Here is a 22,613-nt window from a genome sequence, read left to right as displayed (position 1 = left end):
AATACCATGACAAGTACTACGTACCACTGAGAGAATAGCATCATATAGTTCCCATTAAGCATTACTAGGCTTACTGATTTTTGCATCAGTAATCATGCGCGCAACACAGCAAAATGCAGAACAATCTGCATCGTGGACATGGCGTAGGACTGAACTGAGGAACGAGAACGAAGTTCAGTCATATCAGTAATGTATAACCCAAGAAAGGCTGGACAGGATCTTCAGTGTTCCTTGTGCATAGAGCCTAAGAAGAGGCACCAACTTATCCAGTTGCATCTCCCACACACAACTGTACTTCAGTTAGTTAAACTAAGCAAAATCAGCTTCCATGTCATGCAATGAGTGGGTCCATCATGAAAAGCAAAGTACTAACTAGCAAGTAACAATCACTTTCTACACTGTATTATCATATTGAATACAGTGGTAAGCAATGAAAGCCCAGAATGCTGCTAATAAAACGAGGTTGGATTGTGAGCTGCATTCATGCGGTCCTCCATTTTTCAACAGATAGTTAAGCAATAGGTAGCAAGCTCATCAGCATATCTGTGTGTATTCTGAAATCCATCGGAACCTCAAGCCTCTCAAAACTTCATTATTCAGTAACATCATAGAGGACTGTGCATAGAGATAGAGTATAGTGTTTGCCTCAGAATCAAAGTTCAAATGTCATGCAAATCCTCTTCGTGTAAGGGGTGGACAAACTCACAAAACACAATATAGCCTGTCAAGAATGTACATGTGCCAACACACCAAAATTTTCCATGGTATGTGAGCTGAATTTCAGAAGCTGAAGATTGCATACTGCAATGTTCCGCTTAAACCTTTAACAGAGTGTACTTTCAACTCAAACTCCCAAACTACAAACAATTTACGTCAATCCAGGTTGCAATCTGTCACCTAGGAGTGCTACAGTAATAGCCATGGCATCAACAGGAGAATCTTCACTGTAAGGCTGAGAGGTGGTTTGCAATACACAGTCGGGCGGAATCAGAAACTTGCTAGGCCTGGGCTGATCAAGTGTGTTAATACATTGTTTGTCATACTAGTGAGGAAAGGACCATGATAGGTTTAGAGACTGGGTCCATGGTAATCGTCTGTGCTATGAGGGGAAAAAAACACAATTTCCTGAGCATACCAATGTGCTCAACACATAGCTGCTCAATCGAAAGTTTACAACTAGACAGACAGAACTCAATTCCTGACAGCGTCTTCACTAAAACATGTCAGAATGCCAAGGAAAATGTATGCATTACATTATTACATAAAACACTCACTTCATTGGTTTCGGAGCCACATGTTATGTATCCATCGTGAACAGATAACCCTACAAAATTCTGCAGAAGAAATTATTAGTAAGGTTGATTTCAGATTATTCAACAAACAGGTTAACCTCAGAAAACAAACAAGCAGTACTAAATTTTTCTCATACCTTCTCATTGGTATGACCATTCAGTGTCAGGCTGCAAGAATCAGTAGATAATCCACTGCAATTAGTCCGGTTAAGATCCCATATCTTCAATGCGTTGTCCATTGATGCAGAGATAAGTGTTTCTGGATCCAAGAACCTTACATAACTGACAGCTTTACCATGTCGCGAAATAGTACACCAAGGGATCCTTGTGTTCCTCAGGTCATAGCAGTATATCTTGTAATCAGCTGAACCAAATGCTAGCATGTGGGAGGAGTATGGAGAGAATTGAACACAGCATACGTTGGCCACATTTCTGATTGTATCAATGCAATTTTTCTGAGAACAAGAAATTAAATGATATTAAAACGTAGTATGAAATTGTAGTTATGGAAGATAAAAGGTAAGGAGCAGTGGTCAACCCGACACACATGCACTGCAGATTTCTGTGTATTGTGATATTTAGCCTGCAGCCTTTAAAAATATGCTAGCTATCACCCAAGTGACAGCAAAAATATGGTAGCTAGATGAGTTTGATATTTCTCTTGTATAACTCTCTGTCTCACCTTAAGTATCTACTATTTGTGTGCTTTTAACTCAGGATATTGGAGGTAAGAGTAAAATATGGCATAGAGAAAGGAGTGGATGTATTTCAGAAACATGCCTGGTTAATACTCCATACTTTCACGCAACAATCATCACTTCCACTTGCCAACTTAGTAGGGTCCACTTCTGAAAAACTCACAGACCAAGCTCTTTTCCGGTGCTCTGTAAACTGTGTGAATCCTTGACCAGAGCTGGCATTCCATAACTGCATTTCACAATAATAATTAAGCTAAATAGCACAAAAGAGGGAAACACAGGAATAACACGCAGTCCATCTCCAGGACTGATGTTCATAACAGACAGGCTTTTGCTCTTTGTTATAGTATCAAGGGAACAGCAAAGAAACATCCAAACCATAAGAAATGATAAACGAGTGGAGAAGGTGGCAGCTCAAAAATGGAACATGCTGGAGGTAGCAATTGAGCAGTGCTGAGTGCTAAAAGGCTGAACGATAAGAACTACTGCTTTTCACATGAAGCAACTAGAAGATCTAGATATGAAACAGTGTTATTAACCCACCTTCATGTTTATATTTCCTGGCTAACATATTTCTATTCCCCTAGCTTTTCTTTTCTGTATAGAAACATCCTGAGTTCCTGACACAATACAAATATAGCAGAACTGCTGAAAGTACCAGTAGCTACCATCAGATAACTCAACAGCTTAAGAATTTTGGCTGAACAGGTGCAACAAACTCAACAAAAGAAAATGCAGTTCTCAAACAACAATCAGTATGCCTAAAGCTCACCAAATTTACCTTCACAGCACTTACCTCAACAATCAATCTACCTGTGCTCCCTCTCAGAGCATAACAGTACTGATAACATAGAAGGCGCAGAAGAAATTGGCACAGCAGACACTAGATTGTCCTCACAAAGGTAAAACTATGAGGACGCGAAGTTTAAATCAGTACAAAGCTTGTGGAAAATAGATCTGTGCCCACAACATAAACCAATCTCACTATACTGAAAGTATCTCGAATCCACAGTCACCATTTGGTGCATACTTGATAATAACAGCATCACCAAATTATATAAGATCAAATCCATCTGAACCAGCGTAATGCACAGATGAGAATCAGAGATCACACAGTAAATACAGCAAAAACAAATAAGCTTGTAAACAAACAAAATTAACACTTGGGGAGACTAGTAAAAGAAATATAAGACAGTCTTCCCAGATTCTGCATCCCTTCTGTTCTAGCATAGGCACTTGCCTGCAGTACCCTGTCACAGTGCCAATGGAAAGAAATTCAGAATGCTGAATTGCACAGGTTCATCTTCCAAGAATATTACTTGGGTGGAATCACAAGGAAACAATCTTATCACCAGCACACAAATTCTCAAAGTGGATTCACAATCAATGACCTCACACAATCTTAAACGGCAACCAACCAACCATTTTCTGTATTCAGGTATGTAAATTGAAACTTGAGAGTAAAATGAAGTACATGAATGCTGTGGCGGTTAGGCACAGCAAATGAAACACAAATTCAGAGATGGAGAGTCTGTCTCAAGGGAGAATCCAAACTGGAGAAGAGGTTTTTGAGGAACCCTGCCCCGGTAAGAAGCTTTCAAGGTTCGGTGGTGGCCCTTGGATCCACCTTCCAGTATCGCTGCAGGGATAAACCCTCTCATTACCACCATGGCACATGATGTGCTCGTCGTAGAAGCTCTGATCATCCACGAAGTAGATGCCGTCCTTAAACTCTGGGTACTGAGCCAGCTCGTAGGATCTGGAGCAGCCTCGCCCCACGAACAGCATCCGGCCATCCAGGCTCGGTTGATGGGTGCAGATGCAAAAATCGTGATCACCCATGTTGACATCAAACTCTGGAATGATCATTCTGAACACCCTAAATGTTTCAGTTTCCCTTACTGTCTTAGCACCAGAATAGTACCGAACTACCACTAGCAGTTCCCCGCGGGACTCCACAAGGTAATGGCAGCCCGGGGTCTTGTCATCGGGAAGGGGCTGCCTGCCATCCAGTTCGTACTTCAGACGAAAGTGTTTCCAGTGATCTACGTTATCCAGCACAAATTGCCCATCTGGAAGGAACACCGGAGTCCAAACAAAGAAGTGGTCACCTGGCGTGATGCAATGCAGTGACCCATTATAAAATGTTATGTCATCTGCTTCTACAAAGATGGGCGAATTGATAGCTGATAATGGGTCGACAGCGATTTCATCCCCAAGCCTAAACAGTGCAATCTGGGTAGCTGTTTCACGGCCTTCTTTGCCAAAGTGAGACGTTAAGATGGGCTTCACTGATGGATGGACGTAACGGACTATCGCTGCCCCAATGCAGGCTCTGCAGCTATCTGGTGCGGCGGAGAGGGTGGCGGCAAGGATTTTCTGTGGGTATGATAAACCACTCTGGCGGTATGTAATCTCAATGGGAAGTCTCTGCCTGCTTCCGGTAAGTAAGTTAACCATCACACTGTCACCATTCTCCAATGTAGAGAACAACCAACGGCCATCGTATGAACCATAGTGGTATGCAGTATGCACGTACATTGGGGCGCCAGTAGTGTGCGTGGTACCATTCCCGCCACTGCCACAATTTAGACAGTACAATAAGGGCCCGTCGGTGGAAGCTGCAAGCAGCCACGGAAGCTGTGGCTGTATGGCCCGCGCCCCAGGGTCAGAGAGCACCAGGCAGCACGCGCGGAGGGTCCGGACACGCTCGGTGTCGCAAATAATGTGGCGACTGATCTCACAGACCATATCCAGTGGCAAAGCTTTGGCATATGGCCGGTTGTATAGGAGCAGCCAAGCCGGAGGAGAGTGGTCCGAAGGCCCCTGCTCCGGGAAGTAGAGCTCAATATTGGGAGGCGGCCCTTGCGTCCATCTGCCGTTGTTGCTGCAGGGGTACTGCCTCTCACAGACACAATGGTCGTCGTAGAAGCTCCGATCATCCAAGAAGTATATGCCATCCTCGAACCCCGGGTACTCAGCCGTCTTGTAGGATCTGGAGCAGCCTCGCCCCACGAACAGCATCTGGCCACCCAGCGTGTCCAGCTCACCCCAGGACCAGGGGTATTCAATCTCCTCGCCCTGATCGTCCGCCTCTGCGACCTGATTGTCCTCCCCGTCCTCATCGGCCACCTCCTCGACGTCCTGAACAGGTCTCAGCGCCCGGAACACCCTGAACGCCGCCGCCGGCTTGTTGGCTCCACAGGTGAGCCTGACGACCATCAGCAGTTCGTCGCGGGACACCACGAGGTAGCGAGCTTGGACGACAAGGCCGTCGTAGTTGCGGCCCTCGCGCTGGAAGAACCACACATCGGAAAGTACTTCCAGATCCCCACCTGCATCATGAACCGGTTCGCACCGGCGGATGTGTTCGCCTTGGGTCAGGAAGTAGAAGGCCCCTTGGTAGCACAGGACGTCCTCAACTTGCAAATGCGGCGGAGTTGGGTCGGGGTCAGGCATGAGATCGTAGGCGTCCGCGTCACCCCCAAATTCGACGTGCCAGAACGCGAACCGCCGCAGGGTGGGGACGTTGGCCGGCCAACGGGAGATGATGCAGGCGCCGACGCACTTTCCCTGGTCCGGTGGGGACGAGAGGGCGGCGGCGAGGATGACCATGTCATCGTGGGCGGCGGCGAGGGGGCCGTCCTGCTGCAGGCGGTACTTGTCGGGGATGAGGAAGGTCCTGTCGGCGCGGAGGTTGACGAGCTCGTGGTCGGTGTTCTGGTTGAAGGCGAGGAAGAGCCATGCGCCTTCGTGCGAGCCGAAGAAGCGGGCGCCGTGCGGGAGCGCGTTGGTCTCGTAGTGATGGACGCAGCCGCTGAGGGCGCAGTAGAAGCGGGTGGAGCCGCCCGATGGGAGGACGAGCCACGGGAGCGGGGGCGGCGGGGGCGGGAGGTCCGCGAGCCTCGCGCGCCATGAGCGGCAGGCGCCGGCCATGCTGCCGCGGTCGACGGCGCACGGGACCCGGCGGACGATCTCGCGCAGGGCGGCGTGGGGGAGGCCGTCCGCCCAGGGAGGTGGCTCGGCCATGGGAGCTCGGAGAGGTGGGGGCGAGGGAGTGGGGATTGGATTGGGGGAGGAAGGGAAGACGTCGAGGAACTGGAAGACGTTGGTTTGGTGGTGCGGGGGGTTTGATTTGGAATTTGTTCTGGAGGAAGCCTTGGAGTTGGAGCAGAGAGGGGGGGAACGGTGCAAAGAAGGCAAGAAGCAGAGGAGGGAGGGAGGCTCGTTTTGCAACGGATCGTGCTGGCAGGGCTGCCTGGGCTCTTGGGCCGGTTTGATCGCGACAAAGTTTCAGCCCACAACGATTATGCGAGTTGGCACAAATTACACCGAAATTGCCACCGGCTTCTACCGGTCTCCCCGCGTACCTGTAGGGTCGTCGGTGGATGGGATGGGCGTGCCGCTGCCGCCTACAGCCCGCCGCCCCTTTCTTGGTTGGCTCGGGCCGGCCGGCCGCCATCCTCGGACCTGGGATCGGCTGGAACCGGCACAAGCGCTGCCCGGCGTCCACGCCAAAGCCGCGGCCGCAGGCGCCTGAACCGGCGTCCGGCGGGGGCTAGCGCGTGGACCGGTGGGGGAGCGGCATGGCTGGCTGGATGAAGCTGGATAGCGGGAGAGTACGACGGCAAGGCTGGAGCGGACCGGGGCTTGGACTGGCGGAGACGAAGACGGGCGACGGGTGGCGCCCGAATGGAATGGAGCGGCGTGGCCGGCGAAGTTGGGCGGCGGGAGAGCAGGAGGGCAAGCCCGAAGCGAACCGGGGTAGGAGCGAAGCCACGGGCGGCGCTTGCGCAGAGGAAAGAGATAAGGTAGAAAGTAGAAGACAGGAAGATAAGGTAGAAAAGGGTCCTGAATAAAAGGAAAACAAAGATCTATTTTTTTAAAAAAGAAAACAAAGATCTGTTATAAATAGGAACAAGTTCATTTTACTCACTTCAACCATTCACTTCGTCCATTCCCTCTTCCTCACCAAACCATTCCAAATTATTGCTTTAGTTTTTCTAGTTCATAGATATTTATATGTGTACAAACATCTATGCGATTTGTCCATTCCATCCCCTCACCAAATCGTTCCAAATTGTCACTTTAATTTTTCTAGTTCATAAATATTTATATGCGATTTAGTTCATAAATATTTGTATGCGATTTGGAACGGAGGAAGTAAAACACAAGCCGGGCTCAAGAACTGGGATCAGCTGTGTCCTACTCGCCATCTGCTCAACTTCAAGAAGATGTTCTCAACTTCAAGACACATGGCCTCATTGATCTCGGAACAAAAAAAGAATACAAACATTGCAAAGCCACACCTTATGGTCACTAGAGTGAAACAGATCAATGCACTCATCCTTTATTTGATGATGCACTCAACAAAAAATGCACATGCCAAACAGAAACACCTGTAAAGTCTACACGGTTCCAACAAAATCTGTTGGAGGTATGCCCTAGAGGCAATCATAGAGATGATGATATTCCATTTGTATCCATGATTTGTATGTTGTGTTCATTGAATATTCATTGAAGGCTACTTGAATTGATTTGCAATTATGTGAATTGTATGTGAAACTCTTTACTTGTATGGTTATTCTAAAGTTGTCCCTAGTCGGAGTTCATGTGAGGACACACATGAATATTAGACTAGCACATGTATTAGTTGATGACTATGTTTCACAAGTCATGGACATGGAGATGTTGAACTAATAATGTGGACACATGTGGAGACATGTGCTAGGACTGACCCAACACGAGAAGTAGTTCTCTCTTTAAACAACATATACGCTTTGTCCTTAGACCTGAGACTGTCGCATGTATTCTAGATGTGGATCGACCTACTTAGGGGCTATCAAACGCTACGCCGTAACAGGGTAGTTATAAAGGTAGCTTTCGGGTTTGTCAAGAAGCATGCTATGAGACATGGTCAGTCAAGATGGGATTTGCCCCTCTCTGATTGAGAGTGATATCTCTGGGCCCCTCGAGTGATCGGATCCGAAAATGCATGGCCATGCTACGTACGGTTAAGAGTTAACCTACAAAGGGATTCCGAATCACAGGATCGAGAAAGAGCGGTCGGCTTGAAGCTAGACCAAATATCGTGAGGCAAAGGGAATAGCATGTATATTATGTTGTGATGGTTCGTCTGATATGATCTTCGTGTGCGTATAGGAGTTGGCACGTCTTGCTAGAGGCCGCTACCGACTATTGGGCCGAGTAGGAGTACTCGGGCCATGTCTATACGTATCCGAACCCATAGGGTCACACACTTAAGGGGCTGGAAGCCCAATTCGGATCTGATCCGAGTTGGATTAGGTTTAGGAGTACTAATGGGCCTCGGATCCAGAGGCCCATCAGGAACCTCTATAAATAGAGGGGTGGGGGCGCCCTAGGGTTTACACCTTTTGGGCGAAACACACCTGCCGCGCCTCCCACGTCCTCGCCTGTTGCAACTCGCGGATCTAGCAGTCCGGCTTGCGACGCTTCCTCCCTGAACGTGTGGATACCTTGGAGGTGTTGCGCCTGCAGCACTTGGACGAGCCATCGACAAGCCGCCGACGAGCCGCGACGAGCCGACGATGAGCCGCGGCACCGGAGGCGATCTTGCTGAGGAGCTGCTGGACGTGATCGACTACGTGCGACTACGTTGATCGACTACGTACGACTACGTGATCGTCTTCACTGCATCGACGCATATCTACATCTTCCGCACCAGTAGTGCGTCGAGTGGTAATCCCGTGATCCTTATACGGCAGTTCTTCCTGGTTATACGCGGTAGAAATTTTGATTTGCGCTAGTGTAGCCTACCTCGTATCCCAACAAAATCCATAGGCGAAAAACACCACCTGACCTGCTTCATGGTCAAACACTCATCAATTACAACACTATAGAGCAGTTCGATACTGCAAAGATAAACCAAAACCATGTATCACCAGGTTATTATTATCGCCAATTGACACATGGCCTCAGTGATGTTCATCTTCATCGTCGTCATGCCCATCTGGATCACCTCTGTCACCAATGGCCCTGAGCTGCACAAAGTCAACAAAAAGAATATTTCACCACTCGTAACTAACAGCAAAATCAACTAATGTTGGACATCTTTTATAACAATCAGCCAAGGCATTGATTTCAGTTACCACAAAGTACTGCGAGCAGACAGGACACTCATGTGGTTTATCCTTTTCCAAACCAAACCAGACAACATCATGTTCATCCTCTGCAATAAGCCCGATGGAAGAATTAACCAGTTATGGTGAGTTACATATTTAACACTTACAACCATCATATATGGTTAGCCTTGACATACCTCCTTCACCACCAGGACAGCCAACTATTCTCTTATTATAGTAGGATTCTATCACAGCTGGTTCCTCCTGCAGGCATGGCATTCAAATGAACAATCTTGCACCACAGAAAATCTCATATGCAAAACCAAAACATAAAGAAGAGAATGATCAAGTATCTGCACATATCTAGAATAAATATGCAGGTAATGTCAGACATAGTATACTTTGGAGGACATGCCTAGGACTCAAGAATAGGAACAGCAGTACCACAGACAAGGTGGAGGTGACGGGGCGTAACTGGCATCGCAATAACTGCGATGGGACCGCCCCTTTCGCTCCCCGCGCGCCCCCGATAAGACGAGGGAGTCCACCTCGCCGGTTCCGCCCACACCCGTTTTCAAGCCTTTTCGCCTTCTTGCGCACCTTTCGCCTTCCTTCACTCAGCACAGCAGCTTTCTTCACCCTCCGCCGTCGAGCCTCCCACCCCCTTAGCAATGGAGTCCTGGATGTGCTCGAGCTTCAGCACCTCGTGCGCTGATGGCCTCGTGAAGAAGGGCCTCCTTTGCAAGAGGACCGCAAGGGACGAGTGGCGGTTGCCCAGGAGGGAAGACGTGCCGCAGCCGGACGGCGGCTACGTCGTCTCGTTCACGCACTTCCATGAGAGGGGTTCGCGGCTCCACCGAGCCTCTTCTTCCGCAGGTTGCTGCACTACTACGGGTTCGAGCTGCAGCATCTCAATCCCAATGGGATCCAGCACATCATGGTGTTCGTCGCACTGTGCGAGGGGTACCTGGGGATCGAGCCCAACTTCTCACTCTGGAAGTACTTCTTCACGGTCAGCCTGTATCAGAAGACCGAGAAGAGGGGGACCCAGACGCGAACAATTCTGGTGCCGATGGGGTGCGCCGGCATTCACCTCCGCCAGAACCGCACCAAGGAATACATGGTGATGAAGACCGCGGCGTCCCATAAGGGGTGGCACCAATAGTGGTTCTATGTGAAGAACCACTCTGAGTCCCCCTTGCCAGAGTTTATCGGCCATGTCATTGCAGCGACGCTGGACCTATGGTCGTACGGTCTGGTCAAGAAGGAGAAGAAGCAGATCGCTGGTCTTCTTCAGGCCATCGACCGCCTGAAGGAGAAGGGCCTGACCGGAGCCGGAGTTATCGGGGCGTACCACGCTCGAAGGGTGGCGTCGTTGATGCTCCGCGCTCGCTCGCTCGACGACATGGTTCCCAGCACGCTGACCGAGGGTACCGTCCTTGCGACGGGCGTACTTGCTGACACCAAGGTCGAGCAGCGTGTCCGGGAGGTGCTAGAGGACAAGGACGTTGTTTACCCGGTGCCCGGTCATCCTCCAATGCGCCCGGACGAGGATTTCGTCTAGCTGGTGAGGATCTCACACTCTCGTTCTTCTTTCCTACACTCCCTAGTCCGTCATCCTAATGCGGAGTCCTTGTATCTATAGGGCAATATGACCCAGGTCGTGGCCTCATGCCCACCAGTGCCAGAGGACGCAGAACGGCGGCGGCAGAACCGCCTCCTCGCCGAGAAGCAGAAAAGGAGGAAGGACAAAGATACGGTGAGGAAGAAGAAGAGGGCCGCGAAGGAGCTCCAAAGGCGGTGGCGGGGCGCGGTCGTGTCGGATGACGACGACAACGATGACGAGGATGAGGAGGAAGAGACCAAGGAGGAGGAAGAGGAGGAGTATGTTCTGGCCCACCGACCGGGTGCGCTTGTGTACTGGACATATAAAATATATACATACGTACGTAAAACTCGTGTATGCGGTACATGTGGACTTACAAGCACCATGTTTGAATGAGCTGGACATCGAGGTGTTGATGACGGTAAAGTCTGAACAAATTCTCAAAATCAATCACAATCTCGTAATCCCAAGCGCCAAGGGAAACATTTTTTGGGATACACGCGGTGATTGCTCGAATGCCTTGCTTCATTGTGTCCATGATCCATCCATGTAGCTTATTAAGTTCCCATGGGCCATCCAACAGATTCCACCGATACAAGAATGATTTGCCATGCTCATAATTCTGCGGAACTTCATCTGACGCAATAAAATTGAGACCTTCATCTATTTCCTTTCACCGAGAGGGGCCACAAGCTACAAATTTCTCACTGGGAGATGAAGCATTGGTCTTCATTACATTTAAGAACTTGTTGACTTGTGTCGATGGATCCTTATTCTCATATGTCCTGACCATAAGAGGTACCGCTGGCGGTTAGGGAGGTGGAGATGGTGGCCTCTAGAGAGGTTGTAACAACCTGGGTGCTTAAACAGGAGTTTTAATCTTAAGAGCAAGTCATGTGTGCTTAGAGAAGAGCTTTGGCAACTTTTAGGCAAAGTCCAAGCCTTGGGGCTCTCTATTTAGATGTTTCCAATTTCATTTCGAGCTGAGCCCAATACCAAAGTTTTAGAGCTTCGATACTTTAACAACTTTGCTTTAAGGAGCAAGTTCGAAATCTGCCCCGAAAGCCTTCAAAATCCAGGTCAAATTTCCCTAGTTTGGTCAACTCAGCCTCTTTAGCCATTCCGGCTAAGTCTGGGAATCAGCCCGCCCTGGCGCCTTAGGGCAGGTTTATCTTTGGAAAGTTGAACAAAACATCAGGACGTCCTTTTGTAGAAGTTGGAGAATGAAGTTCCTACAACAACTTTGCTAATTGGACCTTGGTCCATTTCGCCTCTGAAGCTTCCCAAATCTGCAGCTCAAATCAGCTCCGACCCCTGAAAACTAGCCAATCCGCCATTTTTCCCTAAGTCCTGACACCGGTGTTCCTCCAAACTTTGAAGCGTTGAATCTCCAAATCCACCATCTTTTTGAACTCGGTCAAATTCCAAGAGTTGGACCTTAGTCTGTGTGCTACAACTCTTGTAAAGGGAGCCAACGTGGCGCAGTTTGAAAATCAAGAGATCAAGAGGCTGGAAGATGGGCCTGGCAAAGGATCTTGCGGACCCGTTGGCCAGACAGCGCCAGAGCGCGCGTGCGCCGTGCTCAGAGCGCCGCCACCGCGTGGCGTGACCTCACCGGCGAGCGTCGCCTCGCCCAGTCACCGATCGTGATAAGATAGATCAGCGCGCCTCTTTCCCAGTCGCGCGCAGAAGAGCCCTGCAGACCCCTCTGCCCCGTCTCGTCTCGCCCGAGACCTCGCCAGCCGTGCCAGGCGCACTGCCCGCAGCTCCGCCATCGCCCCAGCCACTCTGCAACCGAAGATCGACCGCTGCCGTGCCGGTACCGCCTCGCCTCCCGCGCGCATCCGTCTCACCCGGATCCCCGGCCGCGCGCCCCAACGCCTTTCGGCCCTCCCATCACACCTCAGTCGTGTTGCCCACACACGCGCCCCGCGACGCTACCGTCTTCGCCAACCGCCGCCCAGGCAGTGACAACTCCTTTCCCCGCCTCGCCAGTAGCGTGCCCCGGCAGAACCGCTAGTCCCACGTATTCTCGCGTCACACCGCTCGCCCTGTCACCTCGCCTGCAGTGCCCCTCCCTCCCTCCTGACCGCCAATGCCGCTGCCATCGTCCCACACCCTCGCCCGCTCGCCCAACCAGCGCCTGCGTCTTCCTTTCCCTCACACGCCATGCCACTGCCGCACACAGGCCGAGCCGCCGCACCCAATCCTGCACTTGACGTGACCAGACACACGCTCGACCTCGCCAATCCTTCCGCCCGGCAAGCCCGCGCTTGCCTAACGCTATCTTCCTTGCCCAATGCTCGGAGGATCCTGCCCCCGGAACTCTGCTTCTCTGGCCAATGGAGATGCCAACCAATCGCCGCCACGGCAGAGCACTCCTCTTCTCCCTCGATCTTATCCTCGCGCCCGGTTGAGCTTGTTCCCTTCCTCCGAGCACTCCCACGTAGCTATAAAAGGGGGTACCGAAGCCTCTTACCGGAGTTTCCTTCGCCACCACCGCCTTTGCCGCACTGCTTGCTTTGTTCTTCTCCACCGCGCTCGCCGCTGCACACTCCTCTGCTTCGTGCTCACGCGTCACCGCCTGAGCTCTCTGTGGAGCTTCCCCTTCCGTCCAAACACCGCGCCTTACCGACCCCACCAGCCGCTTCGCTTCTCTTTCACACAGCTTTAGAGCTTGCTAATTGTCCACGAGAAGCACCACCGCCACTGGACCTCGCCGCCACCCGAAATTTACCGCCTTCCGCCGTTCCGCCTCAGCTTGTTTCCTCCCACCCCCAAGACCTCGCCCGTAGGACCGGAGGTAAGCTGCCAACCCCTATCCATCTCACCCGACCCCTATTCATCTCGCCCGACCCTGTCCACCTCGCCCGACTTGCCCGAATGTTGTCCGCCTCGCCCGACTCGCCTGAGTGCTGTCTGCCTCGCCTGACTTGCCCGAGTGCTGTCCACCTCGCCCGAGGGCTCAGTTGTGTCTTTTCTTTTGGCTGAGGGTATCTGTGTAAAATTCTGGGGACTTCTCTGTGTTATATTTGAGGACCCCGGTACAGTTATTCCTTTCCAAGGGACAGATCGTCAGTTGTGCCCGATCCCACTCTTTTAACTTGTTCTAAATCGACAGAAGCTTGGAAATTACATCTTAAATCGAGGAAAATCAGAAAAATGTGAAATCACTTGAGTTGGAATCCTCGTTCTGAGTAGAATCCAATAAAGTGGGTTTCGCACCTTTTCCTTTAGTTTTGCTACAGTTTTGGGTTAAATCTTTGCAATGCTGTCAAAATCACCGTCTAAGTGTCTCACCCGTGCATTGCATTTCGTGTAGAGCTGAACCTCGCCAACGGCACGTACGAGCTCCACCCGATGCACGAAGACGAAGGCGTAGCTGAGCAGCCGCCTACAGGAGTCGCGCCCGAGCACGCCGAGGATCAGTTTGCTACCGCCCCACTTGAAGGCAAGCCCCGGAGCATCACCCAGTCTTTCTAAACTTGTGCATGCCTTCTGTTGTTATATATGTGCATTTACGTTCCAGGAGTTGTTTGAAACCGTAGATGCATGACTTAGTTTCCCTTTGATCTGAACACTAGTATGATGGACTGAGTAGCTGTTTTGCTTAAATAGGACTCGGTAAAAGTCGAGTGATTTCCTGTCACTCGCGAGTTATGGGAGTTGCTTGTTCTCCTTTTTGTTACCACCATAAGGACGACGGACGGGGTAGGGCCTTGTGAATTGTTTTGGTGGTCAGTGGATTGCCCCGTCTGTCTACTTGAAATTGGATTAAGGTCAAAAGGTGATGGTGCTTGTGATCAAGTATTTGAAAGTACTAATCTCATACCTAGTATGGGATGGGGAAGCCTAGTACCTGATTAAATCAGGATGTGAGCGGTTCGATCCACTGTCTCTGGAATGAAGTTCCCTTGCGGCCGCATGTGGTGACAAGAGCGGTCACAGGACGGCAGAGGCCGGGTCTATGGAGCCTTGTACCAAGGGAAGTGGGCCCGACATGGGTCTAAGGATTGATGGGGACGACCGAAAAAGGAAGCGACCTTCATGGTGCGCGGATGTCGTGAGATTAGGTTCGCGATGCATGGTTAAGAAATTCGAATCGATTCGTCTGCCTCTCACAGTTTGGGACTGCTTGATCGCTATGCTACATTGAGTAAGAATGGAACTTGATGATGATGTTAATATGAATGCTTGTCATAAATTGCTTGGAAACTTTTGCTTGTTTAGTATAGCTGCTAACTTAGATTGGTAAATGAACGTAGAACTGGTGGCTAAAATATTGAAAGTAAGGACCTACTGTAGTCACTTTTAGCAAAACAAAGCCCTCAGCCAAAAAGCCTTGCATGTCTAGAAGTTGGTGGAGTAGTTACCACCTGTCGGTTAAGTCTTGTTGAGCATAGTTGCTTAGCCTTGCTTGTGGCACCTCTTTCAGGTGTTGTTGAAGCCCCTGAGTTTGCTGCTTTTGGCACTTGGCCTCCCCAGCTTCCTCCTAGGTGCACAGTCAAGTGGGATCCTTCCTCGGACGGCGAGGATGGGACTCAGTGATGTCAGGATCAGCCTCATCATGACATCCGACCCCGGCGCTAGCTTCCGTTGGTTTTCTTTTTTTTCGCTGCTTAAAGAACTCTGTAAACTTGTTTGAATTTTGAACCTGATGTTGTAATAAATTAATGTACTTATTAATTTTGGATGATCTATTGTATTCTCTGGAACCACTCACCTTCCTGTGAGCTCTGCTTTCTCGGTCCTGTATAGTGGTTTATCGGAGGAAATCCGACGGACTGCCGAGTTAACTTGATTAAACCATATGATCGCGTGTCAAGTGACTTAATTGTGCTTTAGCTAAGTTAATTAGGGTGGTTCCGCCACAGAGGTGGAGATGGCGGCCTCGGTGATGTTGGATCATCACCTTGGAGAAACGAAGTCCATTCCTCCTCAGTGAGACCTTCTAGAACAAGTGATAGTGGCATTGGCTGCCCACCCTTATTGGTAGCTCCCTGCACATGTGACTGGCTCGGCTGCTCGCCCTCAGTGGTAGCTACCCGCATATGTGACTGCATCTGATGTGTTGTGTCAACATTTGACTGTACCATGGGTTCATATTGGCTCGGCCGTGAGGTTTCTAGCGATGCATTAATATTCAGAACGATATCTCGGTGATGCCATAGTATGTATTGGTTCATCGCATCACCGAGAACCTCAATCCCCTCATCAATAGGGATGTCAAGCTCGCACGACTCATCCAACACAATAACAACTTGCACCTAGGAGTATTCTGGTGGGGGTTCCTTTGGGAACACATGAGCCATTACTGTCATGCCGATTGCGACCTCTCGAAACTTATTTTGTTTCCTTCCATAAGGTATCACCAACCTGCATGGTGTATCCACTTGTATCTCGTCTATGGGATACCTCACATTTGCAATGGAGCCAGCACTACTCGGAGCAACGTATCCTATGTTGGCTAGCTGCAGGGGTGGTTCTGCCTGTCGTTGAGCATCGGATGCTGTTGGGTTGGTCATCGCTTGTGCTTGCTAGGTGGCAAAGAACTCAATCAGCTCCTGCTTGGCGATTGCTCTCATCTTCTCCTCAAGGTCTTTCTTATAACAGTCCCACTTCTTGTAGCTTCCTTAGTCATTCTGAAATACTTTACCCCAGGGCAATATTGATGATATCCCTCGAACACGCCTAGTGTGCTCTGCAGTTCCGATTGCGGTGATTAGCTTATCTCTCTCCCTATACGGCTTGAAAAGACCCTTTTTTGCAACTCGGCGAACTGTTCCAACCTCTCATAAATTTCCGTTGTTGCTGGGTGTTTGAATGTAACCTTGCCATCGGGTGTGAATACCGGAATTCGAGCGAGCACCCAATTCTTGCCGTGCTCATCCAAGCCTTCAAACAAATCCGGTAAACCAGCTATCCTCCGTTCTTTTTCCTCTCTCCTCCACTTAGCGATCTTGGCCGCGTACCCTCTCGCACCCAAGTGATGGGGGTTCTCGGTGGCTTTCATAACCTTCCTGGTATTTTCTTCACTCAGGGCTCTTACTTCTGGCGTGTTATTCTGTTGTACGAACTCCTCCACATTTCTGGAGGAATCCTACCGAAGTCATCCCCTACCATTCCTGCCTTTCTTTACATATTCTGTATTAAGAATTGACCTCCAATTCCTGAAACATCTTCAAAGGAGGCCCTCAGCAAATTTTCTTGCGAAATCCTCTTGACCTTTAGGAAAAATGAACTTTTCTTTCAATGTGGCCCACAAAACATCCTTCGTAGTGGTAGGCACATTCTTTAAGTTACTGGTCGTGATCCAGGTCTGCAATTTATCCTTGAAAATAGCTCCACATATGTTCCAAAACCTAGCAGCTATCCCCTCAGGTAATATGGGCTCACCTTTGGAACCAAGCATTTCTATGACGAGAGTACCTTTCTCAGGGATCTGGTTTCGAGCTCTTTTCCCACGTTGCTTTTTCGGAGTACTACTAGAAGGCGTTGTAGCCTAAGGCTGTGGTCCAGAGGCAGCTACCTCGCCTTCCTCAGAGTTGATATTCTACGATGTCGTGGTGGCGAATGATCTGGGGATTGGTCATCGTTCTATAGAGAAAACAATAAATGGAGTTTATCATCTTCATGTGAACAACAAACGCATCACTAGCTAGTATATGAATGTGCATGCAGGTACCTGATGATCCGTGGTAGGATCGTATTCAGGGTCCAAGTCATCTAGACGCCTGCGAGTCCTAGGTGGGCTTGGTTCGTACTCAGGTGGAATCTCATACGATCCAAATGAGCCGTCGGAATCAAAATCCTCCCTGGCGGATTTAGTCGCTCTTAATATGCAAAACTGTAATACTTGCAATTAAAAATTATTTATGAATTTATGCATATCAACATAAATTTGTACACCTACATGGTTGAAAATATCATTTGGTTCAAAATATTTCAATTCGTTCAAAATATTTCAATTGGTCACTCAAAAATTTTCAATTGGTTCAAAATATTACACTCAAAATATTTCTTATGCATTTGACATAAAAATATTTCAATTGGTTCAAAATATTGCACTCAAATATTTCTTATGCATTTCTTATGCAGGCATTGTTTCCTTTCTACTCTACTTTACATTTTTCTTTTTATATTTTCATTTTATGCACCATTGTGAAGTAACACATAAAAATAATTATCTTATATACACCAGTACATTTTTTATATTTAGTAAGTTACATATAAGTTGTTTGGTAGAAGTTTCAACATGTTTGATGAGAATCCGGTTGGCACTTTCAACCCGCGCAAGCACTTGCACATGGCCAATCTCTCTGCTGGGTTAAGTTGTAGCTAGCCGGGGGAAGGTAATGCTTAGCATTAGGTAGTTCTTGTGGATGGAGCTCTGACCTGATTTGAAGGTGAACAGGATCCTTTTGTGATTTTAGTCCATCCTTTGCCTTGCCTGATAAGCCCAAGAGTCCGATGGTGCTATCGAACATATTCTTCTTATGATGCATCCCATCAATGGTATGGCACACTGCCAGCTCTCGCCAGTATGGCAAATACTTAAAGAAGATAGACACAGCACGTCTATGACGTCTGTAGTTTCAGCCTGCTTCCATCCCCTTCTCATCTTATCAGCACCACCTAATGACTTCTTACCAAGTTTGAACTTGACCTTCTCACAAATTTCAAATACTATTTTACAGTAGCCAGTTTTGGAGCAAAGTCGTTCTCATTGGTACCATCGAAGAAGTCCTTCATCCTACGGTATTTGTGTATCTTCAATAAGAAGCGCCTATGCCGTATGAACACTATCTTCATAGATCCCTTAACATACATAGATGGTGTTCCATCCAAGCAAACTACACATGTTGTCTTATCTTTTACCTAACATGTCAGGGCAAACAAGGTGGGATAATCATTGATGGTAACAAAGATAATGACCCTTAGTGTGAAGTGCCCATGTTTATACTCATCCCACATCCGAACCCCATCTTCCCAAAGTTTCTGCATAACTTTCATCAATGGCTCAAGGAAAATATCTATGTCGATGCCAGGCTACTTCGGGCCTTATATGAGAATGGTTAGCAAAAGGAATTTCCTCTTGTGACCTAGCTATGGGGAAAGGTTGTATATGGTCATCAGCACTAGCCATGTATTGTGCATGATGCTTCTTTCACCAAATGGATCCATGTCATCTGTATTCAATGCGAACTGTACATTCCTTTTTTCATTCGAAAACTCTAGATGATTGGCATCAAAGGTCCTCTACTAGCGAGCATCAGAAAAATGTCGAAGCTTTCCGTCATACTTTCCTAGGCAATTAGCATGCCAAGTCATCATTTCATCGATCTTTGGGTTTGAGAACAAACACTTCAGACGGTTCGCTACCAGCAAGTACCACAGCACCAAGGCAAGGACTCTGCACTGAGTCATCATGTTAGTACTGATACAGGACTCGTCCTCCACGTAAGCACCAGCACTTTTCTTTTCAACCTTCTTCCTCTTATTCCCGATGGAGGAACTAGCACGGTCCTCACAGAAATCATCATTAATTTTGTAACGGCTAGCATCGCAATTTGGACACTTTTCCAATGTCGCGCACTCACCGCGGTACAATATACAGTAGTTCCTGCATGTGTGTATTCTCTACACACGCATCTTCTATGGATTGACAATCTTCTTTGCTTCGTATGTGTTTTTTGGCACAAAGTTGAGCTTCGGGAGCAAATTGCCCAGCAGAGTAAGGAGATCATTGAAACTATTGTCTGACCAGCCGAATTTAGCCTTCAGGATCAGAAGGACGAAACGCAACACTGTCCACTCCTTCCCACATCACACATACATATGGTCCTTTGCTACCTTCTTGAGCATCTCGAAATTCTCTAACCCTTTAGCACTCCCTATCAACACTTCCGGTTCAAAGTGGTGCAACATGTCCTCCATATCAACATCACATTCCTCATCAACCTGTGGTTCCACACGCACATATGTTTGATCACCATTTTGATCTCCACGGTCATAATCATCATCCATCATAACATGATCATTGTCGTTTACTTCATCACCACCCACTTCATATAGCCAATATTGATGTCTGTGTTGTTGGAAGTACCTCCTACCTCTCCATGGTGGGACCAAATTGTGTAGCCATCCATAAAATCTCGCTTTATCAAATGCCTTTTGATGACATTAGTATCCTCCCATACAATTTTGTTGCTACAGTCAAAAAACGGACAACGTATTTGCTTTGTCTTGCAAATGCGAGCGTACTTTTTCGTAGCCTCCACAAACTTCACTACCTCTGACATGAAAGGAGGCAAATTTTGTATGCCATACATCCATGGTCTTTGATCTATCTTTAACAACTTATGACAAAATTTCTATGTTATATTAACTAATTTAATGAGCTATTCCATAAACTAAATTGAATTATGGATGTACTAACTAATAAGTAGCAAGAAATTTAATAAAAAATAATTCTATATTACCCCAAAGCTAATGAAGCTATAAATGATGGAAAGAAGTTGAAAAGGAATGTTGGAATAGCACAAACTCACCTTATGTAGCCACCTCCTCCAGAGAAATCAAGAGCAGAGAAATCAAGAGCAAAACCTTCCCCCTTAGAGTTGGTGTTTTTGAGCTTTTCCCAAGCAGTTAAGGCCCTGTTTGTATACGCTTTTCTGGAACTCGCTTATCTGGCAAGCAAGCTTATCTGATAAGCCTGTTGCCTGGAGAATCTGCTGTCTGAATAAGCAGGGTGTTTGGCAATCCTGATTATTTTGTGTCGATTGTCTGTCCAGGTTGGTAAATTGACCTGAATGCCCCTAAGGCTGATAATAGCTCATTTTTATTGTGAATCTGAGGAGAAGACTATAATTCTAATGCCTTTGGAGTTTGTTAAATAGAAATTACATTACAATAATATGAAATTCATATGATAGATCGGTCTAGTATGGAAACATCCATCATAGGTACAACAACAAATCACGAAACCATAGCGACAGCAATAGCATCACGCAATGCACCCATATCAATGTCATCTCCTAAAGCACCACCACCACCATCTGTGCTAGGTTGGGTTGGATTACCATCATCTTCCTCAAAATCCTCTTCAAAATGCACGTCATATACGGCACTATCTCTGATGAAATTGTGAAGGGCCATACAAGCAACTATAATTTTTGACTGCTTGTTAACCGGATAACTGGGCAAATTCAAGAGAATGCGCCACTTCATCTTTAGAACTCCAAATGATTGCTCAATCACATTTCTAAGGGATGAATGTGCATGATTAAACACTTCTTTCAATCCTACCGGATGCTGACCATGCTGCCATTCAGAAACATGATACCTCTATCCCTTGTAGGGTGCAAGAAATCCTTTTCTATTAGGATATCCAGAGTCAACAAGATAGTACTTGCCTGCATGTTATATTTATATGTTATATCACAATGAGCAAATATTCCCTGAAAAATAAATTGCAGCATAACTCGTCCTTACCATTGGGAGGATGTGGAAATTGATCCTTGTATGTGAGAAGCGTGTCCAATAATACACGAGTATCATGGACAGAACTAGGCCAACCAGTGATAGCAAATGTAAACCGCATATCAAAGTCACGTACCGCCATGACATTTTGTGAAGGATACCCATGAAGACCAATGTATTTCGGTTGATCAGCTAGTGGCACAGTTACGGGTATATGGGTACCATCTATTGCTCCTATGCAATCTTTGAAATGAGGCTAAAACCTTGCTTCTTGTAGTTTAGGATGAATAGTAGAAAATTGTAGATCCTTAGGCCTCACAATGTCAACAGCTAATCTCATGATAGATTCAAGAACCTCTTCAAATTTTCTACTCACAGTTTCTAATGAGCGATGTAAATTATTCTTGCATTGCCTAAAAGATTGAGGTGCACCACAAGCCCATAGAAACATTCTTAGTGCTTCCTTGCTACAAAATTGTCTACTTGATCTTAATCAATAATCTTGCACCAAAGTGTCATGAAGGCTTAAGAAAACTGACCTCCTCATTCTGAACATGTTAAAGCACTCCACTGGATCTTGTAGTTGCAACTCAACCCACTGTATTCCAGTCATCCTTGCTATCGTAGTAGTAATCTTCTTCTTGTTCATACCAGATGATGCCATGTAGTCCAGACCAAGCATTGCCACTATGTAATCATCATCAGTGTCATCAGATTCATCAACATCCATGGTATGAATAGAATCATTGTTGCCTTCACATTCACTAGTTGCACTAGAGGTACTCATCAAAACAAATGCAAGCCTATCAAAAAGCACTAACCAAGTCATCAGATGAATTTTTATTGTTACAACACAACTAATAGAAGGTTCATAGTCTCACATAGCATACTTAGAAAATTGAAATTATGTATCACACAACATAAGAGAAATGAAAGAGAAATGGCACACTAATGCAACACCCTAGTGCTTCTTCCTTATCTCCCAAGCCCTCCTCAGCCAATTCAACCTCCCATTTGGTGTCTTCAATGTAATGAACACATCACGGTTTTTCTTTTTTTGAAGAATTTGTGTGGCATAGAAGTGTTCATCACTCCCCTCCTCAGCCCCATCCTTAATGACTTGATCCAACACGTGATCAACAACTTGTGAAGTAGCTGAATGTTTACTACTTTGAGCTTTCAACTCATATGCATCGACCAACCGCTTCATGCACTGGTCTCTAAAAGTCTTCTTCTTCTTTCCTTTAGGGGAACTAGGAGCTAGCCTTTTTGAAGCCCTCCGCTCAGAACTGGATGGGGCCTTATGTGCCTCCCTATCATTGTTGCCCTCAACATCAACAACATCATGTTCATCAACATCAATGTTTCCATCACCACTTGGAACATATCAAGTTTCATTTGTAACAATGACCGATTCAAACATGATTCGCAT

At 47.4% G+C, this 22,613-nt stretch overlaps 2 protein-coding genes and 1 pseudogene across 2 annotated transcripts; all 3 read right to left on the bottom strand.

Annotated features, from left to right (window-relative positions):
- Positions 1-1,102: 1,102 nt before the first annotated feature.
- On the bottom strand, positions 1,103-2,536 carry LOC117848690 (protein SUPPRESSOR OF PHYA-105 1). The gene is made up of 3 exons (XM_072292672.1): positions 2,073-2,536; positions 1,430-1,747; positions 1,103-1,334 (listed from the first exon to the last, which is right to left on the bottom strand). Exons 1-3 carry the CDS (start codon positions 2,223-2,225, stop codon positions 1,224-1,226), a joined length of 582 nt encoding a protein of 193 aa, XP_072148773.1. The 5' UTR covers positions 2,226-2,536; the 3' UTR covers positions 1,103-1,223.
- LOC117848689 (uncharacterized) lies at positions 2,073-6,354 on the bottom strand. Its single transcript, XM_072292671.1, has 2 exons — positions 2,534-6,354; positions 2,073-2,219 (listed from the first exon to the last, which is right to left on the bottom strand). Exon 1 carries the CDS (start codon positions 6,017-6,019, stop codon positions 3,527-3,529), a length of 2,493 nt encoding a protein of 830 aa, XP_072148772.1. The 5' UTR covers positions 6,020-6,354; the 3' UTR covers positions 2,073-2,219; positions 2,534-3,526.
- A 13,301-nt stretch (positions 6,355-19,655) lies between these two features.
- On the bottom strand, positions 19,656-21,911 carry LOC140222145 (protein ANTAGONIST OF LIKE HETEROCHROMATIN PROTEIN 1-like; annotated as a pseudogene).
- Between the last annotated feature and the right edge of the window lie 702 nt (positions 21,912-22,613).

Source organism: Setaria viridis, chromosome 3 (genome assembly GCF_005286985.2).
Source record: "Setaria viridis chromosome 3, Setaria_viridis_v4.0, whole genome shotgun sequence".
Lineage (NCBI taxonomy): Eukaryota > Viridiplantae > Streptophyta > Magnoliopsida > Poales > Poaceae > Setaria > Setaria viridis.
Note: the sequence above shows the minus strand (reverse complement) of the source record. Positions and strands in the feature narration are given on the sequence as shown.